At 42.3% G+C, this 21331-nt stretch overlaps 3 protein-coding genes across 4 annotated transcripts; 1 reads left to right on the top strand and 2 right to left on the bottom strand.

The window, feature by feature from the left end:
* Positions 1–37: 37 nt before the first annotated feature.
* LOC109882812 (dehydrogenase/reductase SDR family member 12-like) lies at positions 38–7555 on the bottom strand. Of its 2 annotated transcripts, none has more exons than XM_031795498.1 (10): positions 7360–7447; positions 5938–6071; positions 5698–5780; positions 5497–5592; positions 5175–5256; positions 5034–5095; positions 4845–4949; positions 2577–2667; positions 2246–2389; positions 38–1293 (listed from the first exon to the last, which is right to left on the bottom strand). In XM_031795498.1, exons 1-10 carry the CDS (start codon positions 7428–7430, stop codon positions 1178–1180), a joined length of 984 nt encoding a protein of 327 aa, XP_031651358.1. In that variant the 5' UTR covers positions 7431–7447; the 3' UTR covers positions 38–1177. The 2 variants fall into 2 exon arrangements, with proteins under 2 accessions (XP_031651358.1, XP_020330486.1); XM_020474897.2 differs by having other exon boundaries at positions 823–1293; positions 2246–2383; positions 7360–7555.
* Positions 7556–8089: 534 nt separating this feature from the next.
* LOC109882813 (AP-1 complex subunit sigma-3) lies at positions 8090–13149 on the top strand. The gene is made up of 5 exons (XM_020474898.2): positions 8090–8196; positions 8860–9038; positions 11713–11821; positions 12716–12853; positions 12952–13149. Exons 1-5 carry the CDS (start codon positions 8194–8196, stop codon positions 12985–12987), a joined length of 465 nt encoding a protein of 154 aa, XP_020330487.2. The 5' UTR covers positions 8090–8193; the 3' UTR covers positions 12988–13149.
* Positions 13150–17490: 4341 nt separating this feature from the next.
* Positions 17491–21105, bottom strand: LOC109882810 (secretogranin-2). The gene is made up of 2 exons (XM_031796241.1): positions 20975–21105; positions 17491–19893 (listed from the first exon to the last, which is right to left on the bottom strand). Exon 2 carries the CDS (start codon positions 19879–19881, stop codon positions 17902–17904), a length of 1980 nt encoding a protein of 659 aa, XP_031652101.1. The 5' UTR covers positions 19882–19893; positions 20975–21105; the 3' UTR covers positions 17491–17901.
* Positions 21106–21331: the final 226 nt, after the last annotated feature.

Below are 21331 nucleotides of genomic sequence, written 5' to 3'. Positions count from 1 at the left end.
GGATGCCTCAATATAGTAACAAAATACTTTACATCAGTTGGGTTTTACATCAGTGTATTTTTTTATTCAAGGATGAAATCACAAAATACATGACTGCCTCATCAATAAGCATATTTATATATCTCATTACTTCCTCAAAGTGTTAAGTGCCCCTTAAACATCAAGTGTTACTTAAATATATCTTAGCTGTATTGGCCATGTCAGGTACAGCAGTGGGAACCTCTGGTCTGAATAGGTCAAATCTCCATCTACCTGCTGATAGTGAGGTTTCTTCATGCCTGGGCTCAGTATAACCACCCAGAGGGGTCTATTATAATGCAAGTTCAATGATTTAAACAGCTAACTTGCCAAAATATTCAGACTATTATACTTTTGTAGATAAGCATGAAATGAGGATGGTGTAATTGACTGAACAACCAAAATCACATACCTAAGTTGACCTTTTAATTGATGTTTCTGGTTGTTAATCAAAGTTAGCTGGCTAACTCATGAATCCTGCTCTGTCGTTTTGCCCTCATGATGTAATTTTGATAATGCAAAACAATGGATTTAATCAGTTATGTACACAAGCGTTGTAGACTTTTCATGGATCAACAGACAACTTCACGAAGTTGTAATACTGAAGAAACACTTGGGTAAAATAGTTTGAACATTTTCAAAGCAGAGCAAACCAACAAACCCTGTGTTGTTAGGCTGGGCCCATAGCAACAGGCTGTGATGTGATTGGTGGATGGATAAGGGAGTGACTTTGGTCACATCAGATTCCCATCTGATTGACAGCTTTCATTGAGTCACTGCTTGAAGTGGTAGAAAAACAACGTATTGTGTTTGTTGGGTTAAATGTATAAAGAACTTAAAAATGCCTTCCCTATCAGCAGCTCAAAGGCTACAAGGTAAAGAACTATTTTCAGGGAACCCCAAATCAGCATCAAACACGGTTCTGTTTTAGCTTAGAATATTAAGTGTTTTAAGCCATGTAGAGGTTATATATTTAAAAAGTGTTAGGGGTCAATAAATATCTAAACTGTTAAAGTAGTGCAAATCAAATATAGTAGGACCCCCCCCCCCCTGACAGGTATGTGTAGACTGTTAGCTATGCTGAACTGGTTCCCAGTATACGGCCCTGGTTCCAGTGTGTACTGTAGTACTGGTATGGTACTTGTGTGTGGTAGTGGTTTCAGTGGGGCTGGAAGGTCTTGGCCAGATCCTCCATCACACTCATGAACTTCTGCTGCTCCAACTGGGAACTGTGGGTCCAGGCCAGGGGCAGGTGGGCCGACACCATCCTCCGATCTGACACACACAATACAATCTGTTTTACAACCTGGTTGGTTAAAAGATAAACATTTACTATTCACATTGTGATTGATCCATCCTATAGCCATGTCAATGAAGTTAGCTAGAAAATACAGTTCAACCAAACCGTAGGCCTAGCTGTTGACCACAGATCCCCTGACATGTATTGTGTACATGCAGGCACAGAGATGAGAGGAGGTGTCTGTGTTAGTGAATCTATTGAAGTGTTTCTTTTCTATCCTGCTGTGCTGGGGAAGGTCACTGAGGTCGCCGCATTGGAGGGAGAGGGCATGTGTCAGAGGGGGGTTCCACTGTACTCTCTGGCAGTATCTGGTACCGAGAGCTCCAGCTGCAGTGGCCCAATGCCAGAAACCCAGCCCAACCCACCGCCCGCTTGCTATCTCCAACCTTCCCCATCCTCTCATGCCCTCAGTCCAACCCACACAGACAAACACTGCATTCAGACAGCACTTGTCTTCTTTCTCTCCTTCTTCCCCACTCTCTAAACCCCTACCATACACTCCAAATATCCTCTCTCATCTCTTTCTCTCTCTGTCACTATTCTTCTTTCTCTCCCCTTTCCCTCTCCTTCAACCTCTTTTCTCCAATTCTGACTGAGGTCCACTGTACCGAGAAGCCTGGCTGTTTTAAAGAGCTCTTGTTTTCTCCAGAAGCACATATTGAGAACGGGTTGTAAGGAGAGAGAGCGTGTGGATCTGACAGTTAACCCATGACACTCTACGCTAGACCTCACTTTGCTGTCTTACTGTAGCTTTCTCTCTCGCTCGCTCTTCTAGTCATGACCTTAGATACTTTACCATGTAACACATATTAAATTGTTACCTGTAATTGCTAAACAAATGGGACGATCCCATTCTTCAGACAATGCTTCACTTTGTTTGTGATACTTAATTTAGAACTTGTGTGTTCTGTGTCTCTTACTGCCTACCCTGGAAGAAGCTTCCGCTGGGCTTGGTGGCAGCGGCCTCTGAGATGGCCAACCACACCGCGGTGTCAGCCCCCTGCTCCGGGGTCCTCATACTGTCCTTCATAGACTGGTGGAAGTCAGGCATGGCATTGGCCACCGCTACAACTCCAGAGAGAGAGACGGGTCAGTAACACAGTTATCTTAGTGTATTATGGTCAAAACTGTTTTAGATGATATTAAAACAGCATTGGTCAACCTCCAAATGTGGATATGTGTTTACAATGTTGTCATACTTAGAACCAAAGATGTTTGCTGCTGGTGATTATGTAGTTGTGGTGTATTGATACAGTACCCGGCGTGTCCACCCAGCCAGGGTGCATCACTGAGAAGTGGACGTTGCTATGGGTCTTGGCCCACTGCTCTGTCATCACCACCTGTTGCCTCTGAAACACACACAATACATACACACACACACACTAGTAGCTGGGACCAGTTCAAGCACAAATCTCAAACGTGTCATGACTGTCCTGATCAGGTCAAGTTACAGGAGACCACAACCCAACAGAGGAGGAGAGATCTAGGGGTCTGAAGATGTGGGGGTTTTATGACCCCTCACGCCCCTGGTAAATCTCAGGCCACAGACAAATTATTTTGTCCTGTTACTATGGAGAACCAGCCTCAGAACATTAAACATGAAATAAAGGGACCTTGGAACAATGGTTTCCGTCAGCCACAATGGTGGTCATGACGATAGATGGAATATGAAAATGTATGTCATTTTTGTTTTGTTATTAAAGGTTAATAGATGACGTTATTACGAAAACATTGTAACGTCAACAGTTTACCTAGTATATGTTTGATGTTTATACATTGTACGTTGTATTGAAAATGCCCAAATCAAAGAGAATGTTTTGGGAAAGATGAAATGTGAAGTTAGTTGTCTAAAATTGGATTTGAGTCAAATCTAGACCTTGCCCTCATAACTTGGTACGCCCAGAGAATTTCCCTAAAGGCGGTTACGCCCACTTCTCACCCAAGGATATAAAACCTGTGAGTAAAGAATTTACAGACAAGACCACGTGACCCAAGCTGCAGCCAAGGTCTAAAAAGTGAACAAACCCAAAACGCAACCCAAGTTTGAAGACAAATAAATATTTTTCTACCCAAGCTACGGATGAGTAGCTGTGTCTAAGCGGGTGAATTCAAGTCGAACCACCTAGCCTCCATCTCCCATCGAATTGTGGTATCTACACTGTTTCATTCCAACGCTGTGAGCTCTGAGCTACAGAGTTGTCTGTCCTCAGAAGACCCCTTCCAGAGCAAGTTTGAGGGAACAGACTCCTAAGACAAAAGGACACTGACATCGGGAGGACGATCAGAGAGGTGCATCATCGAGCAGCTGAACGGTCCCTTGAACGGTCCACACAGAGAATCCTCTGAGATCTTCCTCACGTAATTACATCATTATATTCTGGCCCATAAGAGCGACAGTTTGGGGCTAGGGTTAGAATAAGCATAGCTGACAAATTCACCCAAATGTATATTTCTCTCATGTACTTTCTGTTTTCTCTCTCTCTCTGAAATCCCCGTTGTGGGTAACGCGCCATAGTGTGTGGGCCCGTTATACTAAGTTCTAATCAATAGCCTATAATGTGTTTTGTCTATGTGTATCATCATTTTAGCTTTCTCGTAAATAAATATTCAACTAAAAATTGGTGTGTTACGAACTCATTGGTGAGACCCGGGTCCGTGCAGATTCACGGACTATAAGATGTTCAAAACGATATTCTGATATTCTTTGAGTTCATTTGGGAAATAGAAACTCAATAAAAACTAGTTTTCCCATGGTGTTCCAGGTTAATGAGTTAATAATTGCTTGATTCAGATAATCACGCAATTAGTAACTTTTAATCATTCGATGAACAACAGTCGTCACATTAACTAATACAACGTCATGAAAAACGCAACATTAAAATCGGACCTAGACCATGTCACACAAGCACAGACCAGCAAGAGACCACATTATGCATTTAATGGAATTGTCTCCAACCTTGTATGGCTCACTGGGGCCAAGCTTCCTCCTGCCATCCAGAACCTCTATACTAGGCGGTGTCAGATGAAGGCCCAAAACTGTGTCAAGGACTCCAGCCACCCAAGTCATAGACTGTTCTCTCTGCTACCTCACGGCAAGTGGTAAAAGAGTACCAAGTCTAGGTCAAAAAGACTCTTTAACAGCTTCTTCTCCCAAGACATAAGACTGCTGAACAATTAATCAAATGGCTACCTGGACTGTTTACATTGCCCCCCCCCCCCTTAATGACCTTAATTACCTTGACTAACCTGTAACCCCACATATTGACTCGATACTCCACTGTATATAGCCTCGTTATTGCTATTGTATTGTGTTACTATTTGTAGTTTTCTTAACTCTTATTTTCATAAATAAGCATTTCACAGTAAGGTCTACACCCTCTGTATTTGGCGCATGTGACAAATAGCATTTGATTTGATGTCTGACGCAACAAAATGTGACATGTGAGGCCCTGCTCCCTCGCCCTCCCACTCCCCCGCCCTCCTGTCCCCCTGCTCCCCCGCCCTCCCGTTCCCCTGCTCCCCTGACCTTGTGCTGTGCGTAGACCATGGTGCCGTCATAGCGACCTATTTCTGTCTGCAGGTTCCCTGTCCTCAGCTTCTGGACCAGCATCCCTCCAGATGAAACTGTGATCTGAGGAGGAGGATTTAGTAAAATTACATCTAAGGACAATAACCATCAGTGGTGGTGCCAGTGGGTTGTGGGTTTCAAACTCACCACTCTTGGCTCTGCACTCTTCTCCAGTAAGGGAATCAGGCCCCTGGTCAGGATATACACACCTACAGATAGAGAGAGATGTTTGTCTTTAAAAGGGTATTGAGACTGAAGTATTCACATTCACCTCTCTCATTGACTCACCCATGACGTTACTGGCAAAGCTCTTCTCCAGCCCCTCAGCGTTCACATCCCTCTCACTCATGATGCAGCCTGCATTATTTATCTGTTCACACCAATCAGTCAGTAAATAATCCTACATTATGAATACTGTACACATGTGATAATACATCAAACATGGGAAGAAGCCCTACATTATGGGAAGGATGAAAGACAGAGGGAGCGAGAGACAGAGAAAGAACGAGAGACAGAGAGGATGATGATGAAAGGCAGGGTGATGAATAGAGGGAGAAAAATATATGTTACAAGGTTATCACTTTGAGTCAAACATATGTTCATCACTCACCAGTACATTCAAGGCTTTGTACTTCCTCTTGAAGGCCTCTGCAAACTCCCAAACCTTCCGTGTCTCAGACAGGTCCAGAATGTGGACATATATTTCCTGAAATTACATGATTATTACACTCTGGTTTATAATATCCAAACAGTGTAAAAAGTCCTCCACACAAACAATTTGAAGGTGAGAGAGAGGCCCAAACTCATTCACTTTATTTCCTGACTCCTTGACAATGTCAGCCCTGGCCTCCTCTGCTTTGTCCTTGTTCCTGCACACCATGTGAACTGTACCACCTGTAGACGGGATGGGGGGATAACAGTAGAGCAAGAGTGGCTGAACCAGCGGTGTATTCAGTGCGGTGAAACGTGATGATTCTCTTCCTCCAAAGACACACATGCACACACTCAACTCACTCACACACTCTCTCTCCTCTACAGACGCACACCGTACCTCTCTTGGCGATGGCCATGGCTGTAGCTCTCCCTATGCCACTGTTGGCTCCGGTGATCATGAAGACCCTGCCTGCCATGGACACCTCCAGGTCCTTTTCCACAAAGTGTTTGGCGGCAGAGAGGAACGCACTCCTGCAACACACACACAGTTAGACAGACAGCGGTTAGGTGGAGGATATCAATCTACTGCTCCACTCCACAGGGAGGTAGAGGGGGACTGAGGAGCTCAGTAACAATACACCCTTTTCCACTTGAAATGATTGAATGATCGATTGAAAACAGATTATAAGAAAGTAGGTCAGTGCCAGCGCACATAGATGTCCTGGGGTCAGATAGATGCTGTCTCCCGCTCCAAACCTAAAATGGAGCAAATTCCAAACAGTTTAGATATTCAATCAGCAAGACAAAGGTCTAACAAAGGGAAAGACTGTTGCATCATCTCTTAGGTAATGTGAGAAGGAGAGAGGAGGCGGTTCTGAGGCCACCGCTGGTGACACCGACAGCGGCCTGTGTGCCGCATCAAGGGGTTCAATGGCAGCCATTGTTCCCAATGGGGGATTAAGGGAGCAAGGCGGTGCTGTGCTTAGGGATTGTTTTTGGCTAAATGCATGCTCTGTTTGGTGGTGTCATGCAGTGTAAACACTAGTGGAGTCCAGGGTAAGGGAGACTGGTTGGTCTCTGCAAGAAAACACAACATTGAACAAAGGAAGTGCTGAATAAATGTCAAAGACACCTCTTCAGTTGGATTTGATTGCTTTGTTTTAGAATGAGGAAAGGCAGTGTGTGGTCTGATGCTATGTTTTGTATTTAAAAATAAAATAATGTTTTGGTCTGATGCTATTGATAAGCCATTTATCAACAGTTCCACATGACGGCCTTGACTTGAGCTGGTGGATTTCCAAATAAGATTGCAAGCTTTATAGTAAGCATTGATAACCCAATTTATTTAGTAATATGATGGCAAAAAGTAAACAGTTCTTCAACAGTTTTGTCCATTTAGCGGTTTTGACGCCACACATCAGTAAAGTCTCAGGCCTATCCTGATTTGTTTTGCCTATCCTGATTCTTAATCAATGAGGGTAAAACAAATCTAGAATCTATCTGAAACACTGTGATTAATTGAATACTATCATGCCAAAGGATGAACACACATACAAACAAAGAGAGAGAATATACACATTGTTCTGGAAATAGGAAAGATGTCTTTTGTATTATTCCGTTTTATACATTTTATTGATTTAGTTTATATTTGTGACATTTGTAGCCAGGGATTTAATTCCATGAAATCAACCATAACAAATGTGTGCGTATGGACCCAAAAGGTGTGGGACCAGTTATCAGTTGCCTACTGTTCTCCAGAGCAAATATAAAAGCATGAAAGATGATGATGACAGACACACCATAGCATAGCGAATCTTACCTGGTGAATTCAGTCATTCCTTTCAGAAACCAAGCAGAGTTGCGGTAAAGAGACATCGTTGTATTACCCATGGAATCCTCTCGTCCCGTCGTCTGTTATTGCACTCTCTCCTCCGGTTTTATCTTGGGCCAAACCCACGTGTTTGAATTTACATTGGATGACACCTTCGGCCACCCAGCGGCGACTAGGGAACAATAACTGAAGCACAATGAAATTCAGTGTCAACTGGTGTCAGCTCGACACTGTCCTTGATGTCTATAGGATTGAATGAATGAAATAAAATATATTTCCTACTGAATCTTCAATAGGCTTACATGGCAAATTCATTATTCGCTTGCACAGCATTTCAAATGTAAATTAAATGTATTTCAACAACCGCATATTTCAGTAACAGAATAACATTTTATCAGGGAATTATTGATAACGCTTCTGGGGGAAATTAAGCTATTGTCGGTTTTTATAGGCATGTAGGCTCCAATAGAAAAAGCCCAAATAACACTCAATGTGTCTGGAAATGAAAGAATAGACACACAAACACATCATTTGATTTGACAAGCAGGATGGTTTCTATATTTTATCCCAAACCAGAGTGTACAGTACACTGCAATCCACCTTTCCCAGGAAAGCTCCTGCGACAGGTGTGAACCAATCTCGACCAAGCAAAGCGAAAAACGGGGTGCGGCACAGTCTAGAGAAGGTGTGGTTTCGCAATTTAACCCACAGCATTGTGGGAAGGTTGACGATGCCTCGTCCATATGAATCATTTTTACGCAATAATTTAGATAACATATTTTTCCTCAAGATTCGGCCTTAGCCTCACATTCCAGCTTCACGATGGTGAGTCAAATGTCGTCATTTGGTTCCATGTTCAAGTTTTGACATATTTTACAGGGCAAGTAGGGGGGCAAGCTCTCTTTATAGCATGCACCTGTCCAAAAGGTGAGTAACCTACTGTAACTAACTGTGTGGTCAATGGTGCTCCAGCACACTTAGTTCCTTTGGCTGGTCATTGAACTTGAGTCTTGTCGCCTGAACCTGTTTGCCCAGAGGCTACATTAGCCTAAAGAAGCGTTGCTGTCATGTTTTTATAGTAGAACGTCTTGAAAGTCAAACTGGCCTTAACTGGCCATTATAAGGCTGTCCGTGGAGAATTGTGAAATATTGTTTATGTCTGGCACAACAACCACTTATCAGTTAGAAGTGTTGTTTGGATTGCAACACATCTAGGCATAATGAGTATAATTGTGGGGTGTGTTCAAAGTGTCTGAGTATGTGTGAGTGAGTAGCCTTCATGAATATGTCAATTTGTGCGTTACATGAGCATACTATGTATTATTCTGTGTATGTGAATACGTATTAATGCAGTTACTGATTAACTAGGTCGTTAACAACATGGTTTGACACACTTCAATCTGTTGCCTGCAATAATACCCATTCTAGTCATTCTATTTCTATGATTTGTGTCCAAGTGGGTCAACTTCCTGCCCCCTCTCCCCACAGTTGCGCTTCCTGCTGCTGTTCAGCCGGCAGGGGAAGCTCCGACTGCAGAAGTGGTTCACTCCGGTGACAGAGAGAGAGAAGAAGAAGGTGATCAGGGAAATGACTCTGATGGTGCTGGCTCGCCCTCCCCGCTCCTGTAACTTCCTCCACTGGAGGGACCTCAAGATTGTTTACAAGAGGTGACTGAGGAAGTAGATTCTCTGTTTGGGGCTGGATCTGTCTGTGGTTTACCTTTGATCTCTTATACCCCCTTCTCTCTCTCTTTGATTTGGTTTATTTGGCAGATTATTTGTTTTCCTATTTTTGACTTCTGTCTTTTCTTTTGTCTGTTTCTCTGCCCTATTGCTGTCTGTTTCTCTGTTGACCCCTATTGCTGTCTGTTTCTCTGTTGACCCCTATTGCTGTCTGTTTCTCTGCTCTATTGCTGTCTGTTTCTCTGCCCTATTGCTGTCTGTTTCTCTGTTGACCCCTATTGCTGTCTGTTTCTCTGTTGACCCCTATTGCTGTCTGTTTCTCTGCCCTATTGCTGTCTGTTTCTCTGCCCTATTGCTGTCTGTTTCTCTGTTGACCCCTATTGCTGTCTGTTTCTCTGTTGACCCCTATTGCTGTCTGTTTCTCTGTTGACCCCTATTGCTGTCTGTTTCTCTGTTGACCCCTATTGCTGTCTGTTTCTCTGCCCTATTGCTGTCTGTTTCTCTGTTGACCCCTATTGCTGTCTGTTTCTCTGTTGACCCCTATTGCTGTCTGTTTCTCTGTTGACCCCTATTGCTGTCTGTTTCTCTGTTGACCCCTATTGCTGTCTATTTCTCTGCCCTATTGCTGTCTGTTTCTCTGTTGACCCATATTGCTGTCTGTTTCTCTGTTGACCCCTATTGCTGTCTGTTTCTCTGTTGACCCCTATTGCTGTCTGTTTCTCTGCCCTATTGCTGTCTGTTTCTCTGTTGACCCCTATTGCTGTCTGTTTCTCTGCCCTATTGCTGTCTGTTTCTCTGTTGACCCCTATTGCTGTCTGTTTCTCTGTTGACCCCTATTGCTGTCTGTGTTTCCCCCCTTTCACTATTGTCTCTGGGCTGGAACAGACTATGGTGCCTGTGTACTGTAGGGGTGTGGAGGGAGGGAGGAAGGGGGTAGGAGGAAGGGGGTAGACTGGAACCATCCTTGGCCCTTTTTATTAGTGTTTAACCTCTTAAAATCCTTCCTACTTACCCACAAAAACAAACAGATGCACAAGTTAAATAATCAAATTTTATTGGTCACATACACATGGTTAGCAGATGTTAATGCGAGTGTAGCGAAATGCTTGTGCTTCTAGTTCCGACCATGCAGTAACATGTAATCTAACAATTTCACAACAACTACCTTATACACACAAGTGTAAAGGAATTAATAAGAATATGTACATAAAAATATATGGATGAGCGATGGCCGAACAGCATAGGGAAGAAGAAGCAGTAGATGGTATAGAGTACAGTATATACAAATGAGATGGGTAATGTAGGGTATGTAAACATTATATAAAGTGGCATTGTTTAAAGTGGCTAGTGATACATTTATTACATCCATTTTTTTAAATTAAAGTGTCTAGAGATGAGTCAGTATGTTGGCAGCAGCCACACACATCCGTGATGTGTACACCGAGGAACTTGAGACTTTCCACCCTCTCCATTACTGTCCCGTCGATGTGGTTAGGGGGCTGCTCCCTCTGCTGTCTCCTGAAGTCCACGATCATCTCCTTTGTTTTGTTGACATTGAGTGTGGGGTTATTTTCCTGACACCACACTCCGAGGGCCCTCACCTCCTCCCTGTAGACTGTCTCGTCGTTGTTGGTAATCAAGCCTACCACTGTTGTGTCGTCTGCAAACTTGATGATTGAGTTGGAGGAGTGCATGACCATGCAGTCATGGGTGAACAGGGAGTACAGGAGAGTGCTGAGAACACACCCTTGTGGGGCCCCAGTGTTGAGGATCAGAGGGGTGGAGATGTTGTTTCCTATCCTCACCACCTGGGGGCGGCCCGTCAGGAAGTCTAGGGCCCAGTTGCACAGGGTGGGGTCGAGATCCAGGGTCTTGAGCTTAATGACGAGTTTGGAGAGTACTAGGGTGTTAAATGCTGAGCTGTAGTCAATGAACAGCATTCTTACATAGGTATTCCTCTTGTCCAGATGTTTTAGGGCAGTGTGCAGTGTGATTGCGATTGTGTCGTCTGTGGACCTAACAATCATTTTTCCACCTCCCCCACACTAACTTTACAACTTCTAACTTGCACTGCTTTTCTTTCATTATTTGTGTTTTATGCATGAATATAATTGCTCACTGTTTGTTGTGGGCATTTCCGGCCTAAGTTTGCCCACTTTGCCAATGAAATAATTGGCAACATCAAATGGTTTTGTGATGAATAAGCCATCTGATTTGATGAAAGATGGAGTTGAATTTGTCTTTCTGCCCGTAATTTTTCCCATCATTCTTTATATCTTTGATCTTTGCTTCATAATGACGTTTCTTATTGTTGAGTTTAGTCACATAATTTCTCAATTTGCAGTAAGTCAGCCAGTCAGATGTACAGACAGACTTATTAGCCACTCCTTTTGCCCCATCTCTTTCAACCATACAGTTTTTCAATTCCTCATCAATCCATGGAGCCATAACAGTTATAACTGTCAGTCAGTACTTTGGGTGGTGGACCATTCTTAATACACACCGGAAACTGTTGAGCGTGAAAAACCTAGCAGCGTTGTGGTTCTTGACACACTCAAACCGGTGCGCCTGGCGCCTGGAACCTCTATAGTAAGGTGACTCTTTTGCATATAAACATAACAACCATAACCCTGTTCCTTGACCTCTAACCCCCTTGCAGGTATGCCAGCCTCTACTTCTGCTGTGGTCTGGAGGACCAGGACAATGAACTGTTGACCTTGGAGGTGCTGCACCGATATGTCGAGCTGCTGGACAAATACTTTGGCAACGTAAGCATGATGTACAGGCAATGCAGGTTAAGGTCTCTTTGGGGGACAATTGTTCAATATAACACAGGGAAAGTTCAGATTAAATTGGTGAATAGAAACTAAATGTGCTTTAAAAAATTTAAAAAAGTACAATCTTAATGATGTCTAATTCCTCTCATTGATGTGCTGTTGTCAGCCTGTCTGCTCTGCTGCAGGTCTGTGGGTTGGATAACATCTTTAACTTTGACAAGGCCTACATCATCGTGTGTGTACACGTTTTAGTTTACTATTCCCAAGAATAGTAAACAAACAAAAATTCAGATAAGTGAGGAAATTTTGCTGGTCCTCAGTAGGAAAAAAGGCATTTCAGGATTAGGGGTTAGGTTTAGGGTTAAGGTTGGGTGTTAGGGAAAATAGTATTTTGAATGGGAATCAATTAATGGTCCTCACAAGTATAGTAAGACATGGCTGTGTCTGTGCTTGTGCATGTGTGTGGTTATTAGAGAATTACATGAAAAGTGGAGGCTTGTGCTGAAAGTAAAATGAGTCAGTCAAATACATCAACAGAAGCATACAGACAAACAGACACTAGTTCAATCTAATTGTTACACTTTCAGATCACTTCTGTTTTGTCAGTGTATCAGGAATCAGGATCCATAGTAAACAAATCATACTCATCCTGAGTGCTGCCTCCTGACAAATGAAAGTGACTGCATCACCCTGATGTGCGACAGACAGGACTTGACAGGCAACCAAAATAAAAGACCACTGGCTGACGATAGCCCCGTCATAGGCACCTCCCATAGCGCACGGTCTCTTTCTGAAGTCCCCTACAACCCTGCCTCATTCTTTGGTCGATCTTGGGCGTGAGTCATCGATGGACTTTAACTGTGTACCTGTGCATGCACACTGCAGGTGTGTGAGCTGGACATCATCTTTAACTTTGAGAAGGCCTACTTCATCCTTGATGAGTTCCTGATGGGAGGAGAGATCCTGGAGACCTCCAAGACAGCTGTGGGCATTGCTATGGAGGAGGCAGAGACACTACAAGAGGTGACCCCCCCCCCCCCCCCCCCTCACACACACACAGTCACTTAAGTCTGACACACTTGCCAAAATATGTAAATATGTTTATTCTGTTCTCTTTACAGACAATGGAGGAGTATATGAGTAAACCGACCTACTGAACCAATAACAGTCGAACCTTAAGACTGAAGAATCCTTTCCTCAGTTGCCATAAGTGCCACAACATTTAACCTATTAAACTGTAATACACTCTTCCATTCAGACATCACACATAGTAATACACTCTTCCACTCAGACATCACACATAGTAATACACTCTTCCACTCAGACATCACACATAGTAATACACTCTTCCATTCAGACATCACACATAGTAATACACTCTTCCACTCAGACATCACACATAGTAATACACTCTTCCATTCAGACATCACACATAGTAATACACTCTTCCATTCAGACATCACACATAGTAATACACTCTTCCATTCAGACATCACACATAGTAATACACTCTTCCATTCAGACATCACACATAGTAATACACTCTTCCATTCAGACATCACACATAGTAATACACTCTTCCACTCAGACATCACACATAGTAATACACTCTTCCATTCAGACATCACACATAGTAATACACTCTTCCACTCAGACATCACACATAGTAATACACTCTTCCATTCAGACATCACACATAGTAATACACTCTTCCATTCAGACATCACACATAGTAATACACTCTTCCATTCAGACATCACACATAGTAATACACTCTTCCATTCAGACATCACACATAGTAATACACTCTTCCATTCAGACATCACACATAGTAATACACTCTTCCATTCAGACATCACACATAGTAATACACTCTTCCACTCAGACATCACACATAGTAATACACTCTTCCATTCAGACATCACACATAGTAATACACTCTTCCACTCAGACATCACACATAGTAATACACTCTTCCATTCAGACATCACACATAGTAATACACTCTTCCACTCAGACATCACACATAGTAATACACTCTTCCATTCAGACATCACACATAGTAATACACTCTTCCATTCAGACATCACACATAGTAATACACTCTTCCATTCAGACATCACGCATAGTAATACACTCTTCCATTCAGACATCACACATAGTAATACACTCTTCCATTCAGACATCACACATAGTAATACACTCTTCCATTCAGACATCACACATAGTAATACACTCTTCCATTCAGACATCACACATAGTAATACACTCTTCCATTCAGACATCACACATAGTAATACACTCTTCCATTCAGACATCACACATAGTAATACACTCTTCCACTCAGACATCACACATAGTAATACACTCTTCCATTCAGACATCACACATAGTAATACACTCTTCCACTCAGACATCACACATAGTAATACACTCTTCCATTCAGACATCACACATAGTAATACACTCTTCCATTCAGACATCACACATAGTAATACACTCTTCCATTCAGACATCACACATAGTAATACACTCTTCCATTCAGACATCACACATAGTAATACACTCTTCCATTCAGACATCACACATAGTAATACACTCTTCCATTCAGACATCACACATAGTAATACACTCTTCCACTCAGACATCACACATAGTAATACACTCTTCCATTCAGACATCACACATAGTAATACACTCTTCCACTCAGACATCACACATAGTAATACACTCTTCCATTCAGACATCACACATAGTAATACACTCTTCCACTCAGACATCACACATAGTAATACACTCTTCCATTCAGACATCACACATAGTAATACACTCTTCCATTCAGACATCACGCATAGTAATACACTCTTCCATTCAGACATCACGCATAGTAATACACTCTTCCATTCAGACATCACGCATAGTAATACACTCTTCCATTCAGACATCACGCATAGTAATACACTCTTCCATTCAGACATCACACATAGTAATACACTCTTCCATTCAGACATCACGCATAGTAATACACTCTTCCATTCAGACATCACACATAGTAATACACTCTTCCATTCAGACATCACACATAGTAATACACTCTTCCATTCAGACATCACACATAGTAATACACTCTTCCATTCAGACATCACACATAGTAATACACTCTTCCATTCAGACATCACACATAGTAATACACTCTTCCATTCAGACATCACACATAGTAATACACTCTTCCATTCAGACATCACACATAGTAATACACTCTTCCATTCAGACATCACACATAGTAATACACTCTTCCATTCAGACATCACACATAGTAATACACTCTTCCATTCAGACATCACACATAGTAATACACTCTTCCATTCAGACATCACACATAGTAATACACTCTTCCATTCAGACATCACACATAGTAATACACTCTTCCACTCAGACATCACACATAGTAATACACTCTTCCATTCAGACATCACACATAGTAATACACTCTTCCATTCAGACATCACACATAGTAATACACTCTTCCATTCAGACATCACACATAGTAATACACTCTTCCATTCAGACATCACACATAGTAATACACTCTTCCATTCAGACATCACACATAGTAATACACTCTTCCATTCAGACATCACACATAGTAATACACTCTTCCATTCAGACATCACACATAGTAATACACTCTTCCATTCAGACATCACACATAGTAATACACTCTTCCATTCAGACATCACACATAGTAATACACTCTTCCATTCAGACATCACACATAGTAATACACTCTTCCATTCAGACATCACACATAGTAATACACTCTTCCATTCAGACATCACACACAGTAATACACTCTTCCACTCAGACATCACACATAGTAATACACTCTTCCATTCAGACATCACACATAGTAATACACTCTTCCACTCAGACATCACACATAGTAATACACTCTTCCATTCAGACATCACACATAGTAATACACTCTTCCATTCAGACATCACACATAGTAATACACTCTTCCATTCAGACATCACACATAGTAATACACTCTTCCATTCAGACATCACACATAGTAATACACTCTTCCATTCAGACATCACACATAGTAATACACTCTTCCATTCAGACATCACACATAGTAATACACTCTTCCATTCAGACATCACACATAGTAATACACTCTTCCATTCAGACATCACACATAGTAATACACTCTTCCATTCAGACATCACACATAGTAATACACTCTTCCATTCAGACATCACACATAGTAATACACTCTTCCATTCAGACATCACACATAGTAATACACTCTTCCATTCAGACATCACACATAGTAATACACTCTTCCATTCAGACATCACACATAGTAATACACTCTTCCATTCAGACATCACACATAGTAATACACTCTTCCATTCAGACATCACACATAGTAATACACTCTTCCATTCAGACATCACACATAGTAATACACTCTTCCATTCAGACATCACACATAGTAATACACTCTTCCATTCAGACATCACACATAGTAATACACTCTTCCATTCAGACATCACACACAGTAATACACTCTTCCACTCAGACATCACACATAGTAATACACTCTTCCATTCAGACATCACACATAGTAATACACTCTTCCATTCAGACATCACACATAGTAATACACTCTTCCATTCAGACATCACACATAGTAATACACTCTTCCATTCAGACATCACACATAGTCTGTTTTATATAAGCACTTTCTAAAAGATGCATTAGGAGTTTTAGAATTCAGGAGTTTGTTTTAAAACACAGTTTAACTTTTTTTACTTTGAGATTTTTTTGTGTTATTAGTTTAAACTATTTTATAATGACCTTATATTTGATAGGATCGTACAGGTTTTAAAAAATTGTAGCCTACTTTGCCTTATGTGATTTTCAAGCAAATCAATGTTATTTTAGAATAGTTGCAGCTGCTTTTTCAAATGTTTTAATTCAGTTGTGAGTTGATACAAAGGATGGTAACAACATTACCATTTTGAAAGTCACATTTATTATTTGAATTCTATGTTGGCTAACGTAGCCATTGCCTACTCAAGCATAGTGCCTTATTGTAATATGTATCAGTAGTCAAGCTCTAGCCAGAGGGTTCTAAGGCTGAAGTTAAAGGTGGACATTTTGGAAAGTGTTGCAATACCGTTAAAGTTGTACTGTCTGAGTAGTTTTTTTGTTTCCAGAATAGTATTTTAAATTTTAGTTGGAGTACGTTGTTTCCAACTTTTGAAAATTGATTATTGCTACTTTTATTGCTACTTTATTAGACTATCTCTTGGTTTTATAGCTGGAATTGACTAGAACTACACTGCTTGCCCCAGGCTAAGTTCGTTGCAACCTGAGTTGACCCATGGTGCTAAAATCATAGAAATAGAATCTCATTCTGTGTGTCAGAAATGCCCAATTTCACATTTGCTCATTATTGTAGCTCCAAATGGATTACAATATACTACTAGCTTACCTGTCAAACTAAGATATTTGATTGATCGAGGCTACATGTTGTTGCTGACACATTGAGGCAGATCGTGTTTTGAATGTGCTATTCTGCAGCCTGTTCACCATCTCTGTTCATCATCTCTGTGTGCTCCAAATGAGTAAACACTACACAGTAAGGAAAAAATAAAGTCCATGCTTTATTCATCTCATAGGTCACACATTACCGAACACATGTACGAAATATCATTTACGAGGAAGAACACAAGTGGATGTGAAGAATCCAACACTGATTCGGCTACATGTGCACTCAAATGTATGGCTATTTTGAAGTGGTGTGTTGTGTTTTATCTAGCCTATCAAAAACATTGAATATTATGCCACACACCCAGTTACAACCATCAATAGGCACTAACCTTATAGCTACATCAGATCAAGTTCATGTATAAATTGGCTATTAAAGCATGAGCTGTAGTAAATCTACTGAAGAGACTAAACTCCATTGCATGTATTTATTTTTCAAAATACTTTATTATGATTCCCCCCCCCATCAAAAACAATTATATCATATGTAGCTGCATCTCCCCCATCTACATTCCTTTGGCAGTTTTTGCGTAAAGGTCCTTATCTTCGCCCTCTTCGGTCTCTGGGTTCAGATAGCTTAGAACTTTCAGCAGCATGTCGTCATCCAAGCCATGCATTTGCAAAGCACCGCCTGTGTCCTCGGGTTCTGACTGCCTTTTCTGAGGCTGGCTTTTGTCTGAGTCCATTTGGTCAAAGTAGTCCTGTACCGCCTGCTCGAACTTTCCCAGCACAAGCTTATCGTCTTGTGAGGGAGGCTGCGATGCGCGCTTTTTTTGGTCTGCCTTGTTTGCTGCCTGCGGGTACTGCACCAACATCTGGGCAGCCAGATACGTCTCCAGCTCGTCTTCGTCGACAGCGTTGTCGTAGTCGCCCTTTCCTTTCTCTGGGACGTTTGGCTCAGAGAACATGTAGTCTTTCTGCCTTCCAACTGGTGCATAAAACCTTAATGGTGGGCTTGTATGCTGTTTCTGCTTCTTAAGCGCGGGTGTGTTCTGATTTGCCACACTTCCCAGCCCGAGGATTTTTTGAATGTCTTCTGTGTTTATTTCGTATGGGACGTTGCTTGTTTGGGTCTCAGGCAGCCGTCTGTTGAAGAATGTCTCTAGAGGGATCTTTTTTTTCTTAGGGTAGATCTGAGTTGGTTTGTCCTCTACCCTGGCCAGATCGTTGGGTGTCCGAGAATGTGCTTGTGTCCTCAGGGGTGTCCTGTCCTGTTTTGTCATCTCCCCACTCTTCAGCATGTTCATCAGGTCTTCTGGTGGGATCTGTAGTTTCTGGGAGATTTGGATGAGCTGGTAAATGGCTTGTGGATCTACCGGCTTGTCGCTGTACAGAGTTTGAGTTGCCCTCCTTTCTTCCCTCTCCTCTTCTTCTAGCTCTCTCTTCCGCTCCTCCTGCTCTGTTTTCTCTAACACTTTCAGAAGGTAGTAGTCGACCAGTTTGGTGATGTCATCTGCGTCATGTTCTCCCAGACCCGGGTGGCTCGATCGCTTGACCTCATCAATCTCCTCATCTTCATTATCATCATCCTCTTCATCATCCTCCAAGCCTCTGTCGAACTCCTGCCTGTTGTCACTCTCCTCGTCCTCCGTCTCCACCTGTTCCTCTAAGGGTGCCCAGTCCTCTCCCCCCATCACATCCTCATAGGCCAGATTCCTCACCCGGAACATGTCGTCATCATCATCCTCTTCATCATCCTCAGTATGGCGTTTGTGCCCAGCCTTGGCGTTGGCTATCCTCCCCAGTTCCTCAAACACAGACTGCAAGTTGGCCAGGTTCTGGGGTGTGTACTTCCCTTCCATGTTCTCATTGGTGCGTTTGAAGGGGCTCTCGCGGCCTGGGGCTCTGCTTTCTTCCTCACCGTCCTCATCTTCAAACATCAGTGGGTACTTCCTGTGAGGCCGGTTGGTATGCTGCTGCTGTGACCATGGATATGACACGCCCTCTCCCAACTGGCTCTCCTCATTCCCCGGTCTCTGCCCTTTGCCCAGAGTGTGGCGGGCTACACTGGGCCTCACAGGGGCTGGCTTGGGGCCCTTCTCGGTCTGCTGGAGGGTACTCAGCACCGCCTGCAGCCACTCCTGGGTCTTTTCCTCCTTGTTGCGCTCCCCTTCCTCATCCTCCTCAGCCTGGTCCTGGCCGATATTACGCTGACTGGTCTGGGCAGGAGAGGCTAGCCTCAACATGGAGCGGAGTTTCTCTGAGTCTGTGTCCATGTTGGTGGTGTCGTAGTCTGGGGTGAGTGGAGCTGGCCCCCCTCCCCCGGTACGCTGGCGGAGGCTCTCAATGTACTCCAAGGCCTTGAGCATGTCTGCGTTGGTGGGGAGGTAGGGGGTGTCTACTTGCTGGGGGTCCAGCTCACTGCCTTTCAGTCTGTGTTCTCTGAGAGAGGCCCCCTGGACACTGCCAGAGCCCAGGAAGAAGAGGAGGAGCAGGGAGAAGAGGAAGGCCATCCCTACCGAGGAGAGCGTGGGGAGTGATGGCATGGTGTCTTCAGCCTGGAGACGACAGACACAACAGGAAGAGAAGTGTCAATGCTGACCTTTAGGTTTAGGATAAGATTTTTTCCACTGGTCAGACCATTATGTACATATTTATTTCAAACAAGAATATGTTAAAGGACTGTGCAGTCAATCGTGATTTTCTTGTGATTATATATATATTTCCACACTGAGGTTGGAATAATACTGAAAATTCATGCTGGAGAAATTGCTCTTTAATTTAACATAATCCCAGTAAAATACTTTACTGTTACCCAGAAATGATTTGATATTGAGATAAAATGGCTGCAATGGACGGTTTGTAATGACAAGGCCAGTTTAAATGCTTTTGTAATGATCAGCTCTCATGATCCTCATTTAAATTCTGAAACCTTTCCTTTTCAGACCTGCCATTTTATCCCGTTTGACGCTTCAGATATATTGCTATAGTTTACCAGTGATAGTGATATGCAATGCGATTTTAAGTCTCTGGATAAAAACGAATCTGTTGAATGCCCAAATTATTGTTTGCGGAGCAGTAATAGCATGGGTATTCAGCTCGCCTGTAAATCTCATTAGTTTTCAAATTGCTGCCTTCCGGAATGAGTCACAATCTAGTTGTCTAGGTAACCCTTCGGCTGATGCTGGCTGCTGTCGAAACACAACTACCTACACAAGACATCTCTAGCGCACAAAAACGCTGTTGTATTTGTTGCACGAGCTTTTTACTGATAAAATGCAATGGAACTTTATAATCATACACCTAATTGAGATAAAGGTATTGAACACGGCTATTTATAAACCAACTAGTGGATTAATTGGTTTTGAAATCAAATTATTGCTTAATTTAGGCTACTTATCAGTTTAGCCTACATAATTATTGAAAACAAACTATAATAAACTTTAGTTAGTCTAAGAATGACAACAGTTTATGTATCTCTTCACTGCGGCAGACCTGTTTGCAATGCATCAGGTTGGTTGCAAAGCTAAACGGATTTTAAAATGGACAAACATATTAAACGAACTGAAAATAGTCTAATTAAAATCAATTTTCTCAAAATAATAATAATTTCGATGTAGGCCCTGTGTAAAGTCTTACCTCTGCAAAATAGTTTCAATTGATCGTCGTGAGTGAATTTAGCATCTCTTTCTCAGTGTGAGCGCGAGCAGGGATTCTGTGTTCAGCACCAGGGACAGCTCCTCCCATTATATGAGGCGCCACCTGACTCGTGCGTCACTGCGACATACGCAATACTAGATCCAAAGAAACATACAAACCCAATTAGAACTGGCTCACATTTGTTAAATTATTTTATAATCTCTTAACCTCAACTTTCAATTGGAAGTGCTGTCATGTCTAATTATATTGGTTAACCAATAGTGATGAATATCTGGACATTAAGGACGTGATTAATTAGCCCACAGCACAATGTCTATTTAGATGGTCATAGACCTA

This window comes from Oncorhynchus kisutch, linkage group LG18 (assembly GCF_002021735.2).
Source record: "Oncorhynchus kisutch isolate 150728-3 linkage group LG18, Okis_V2, whole genome shotgun sequence".
Taxonomy (NCBI): Eukaryota; Metazoa; Chordata; class Actinopteri; order Salmoniformes; family Salmonidae; genus Oncorhynchus; species Oncorhynchus kisutch.
The sequence above is the reverse complement of the archived record's forward strand: the minus strand, read 5'-3'. Positions and strand labels throughout refer to the sequence as shown.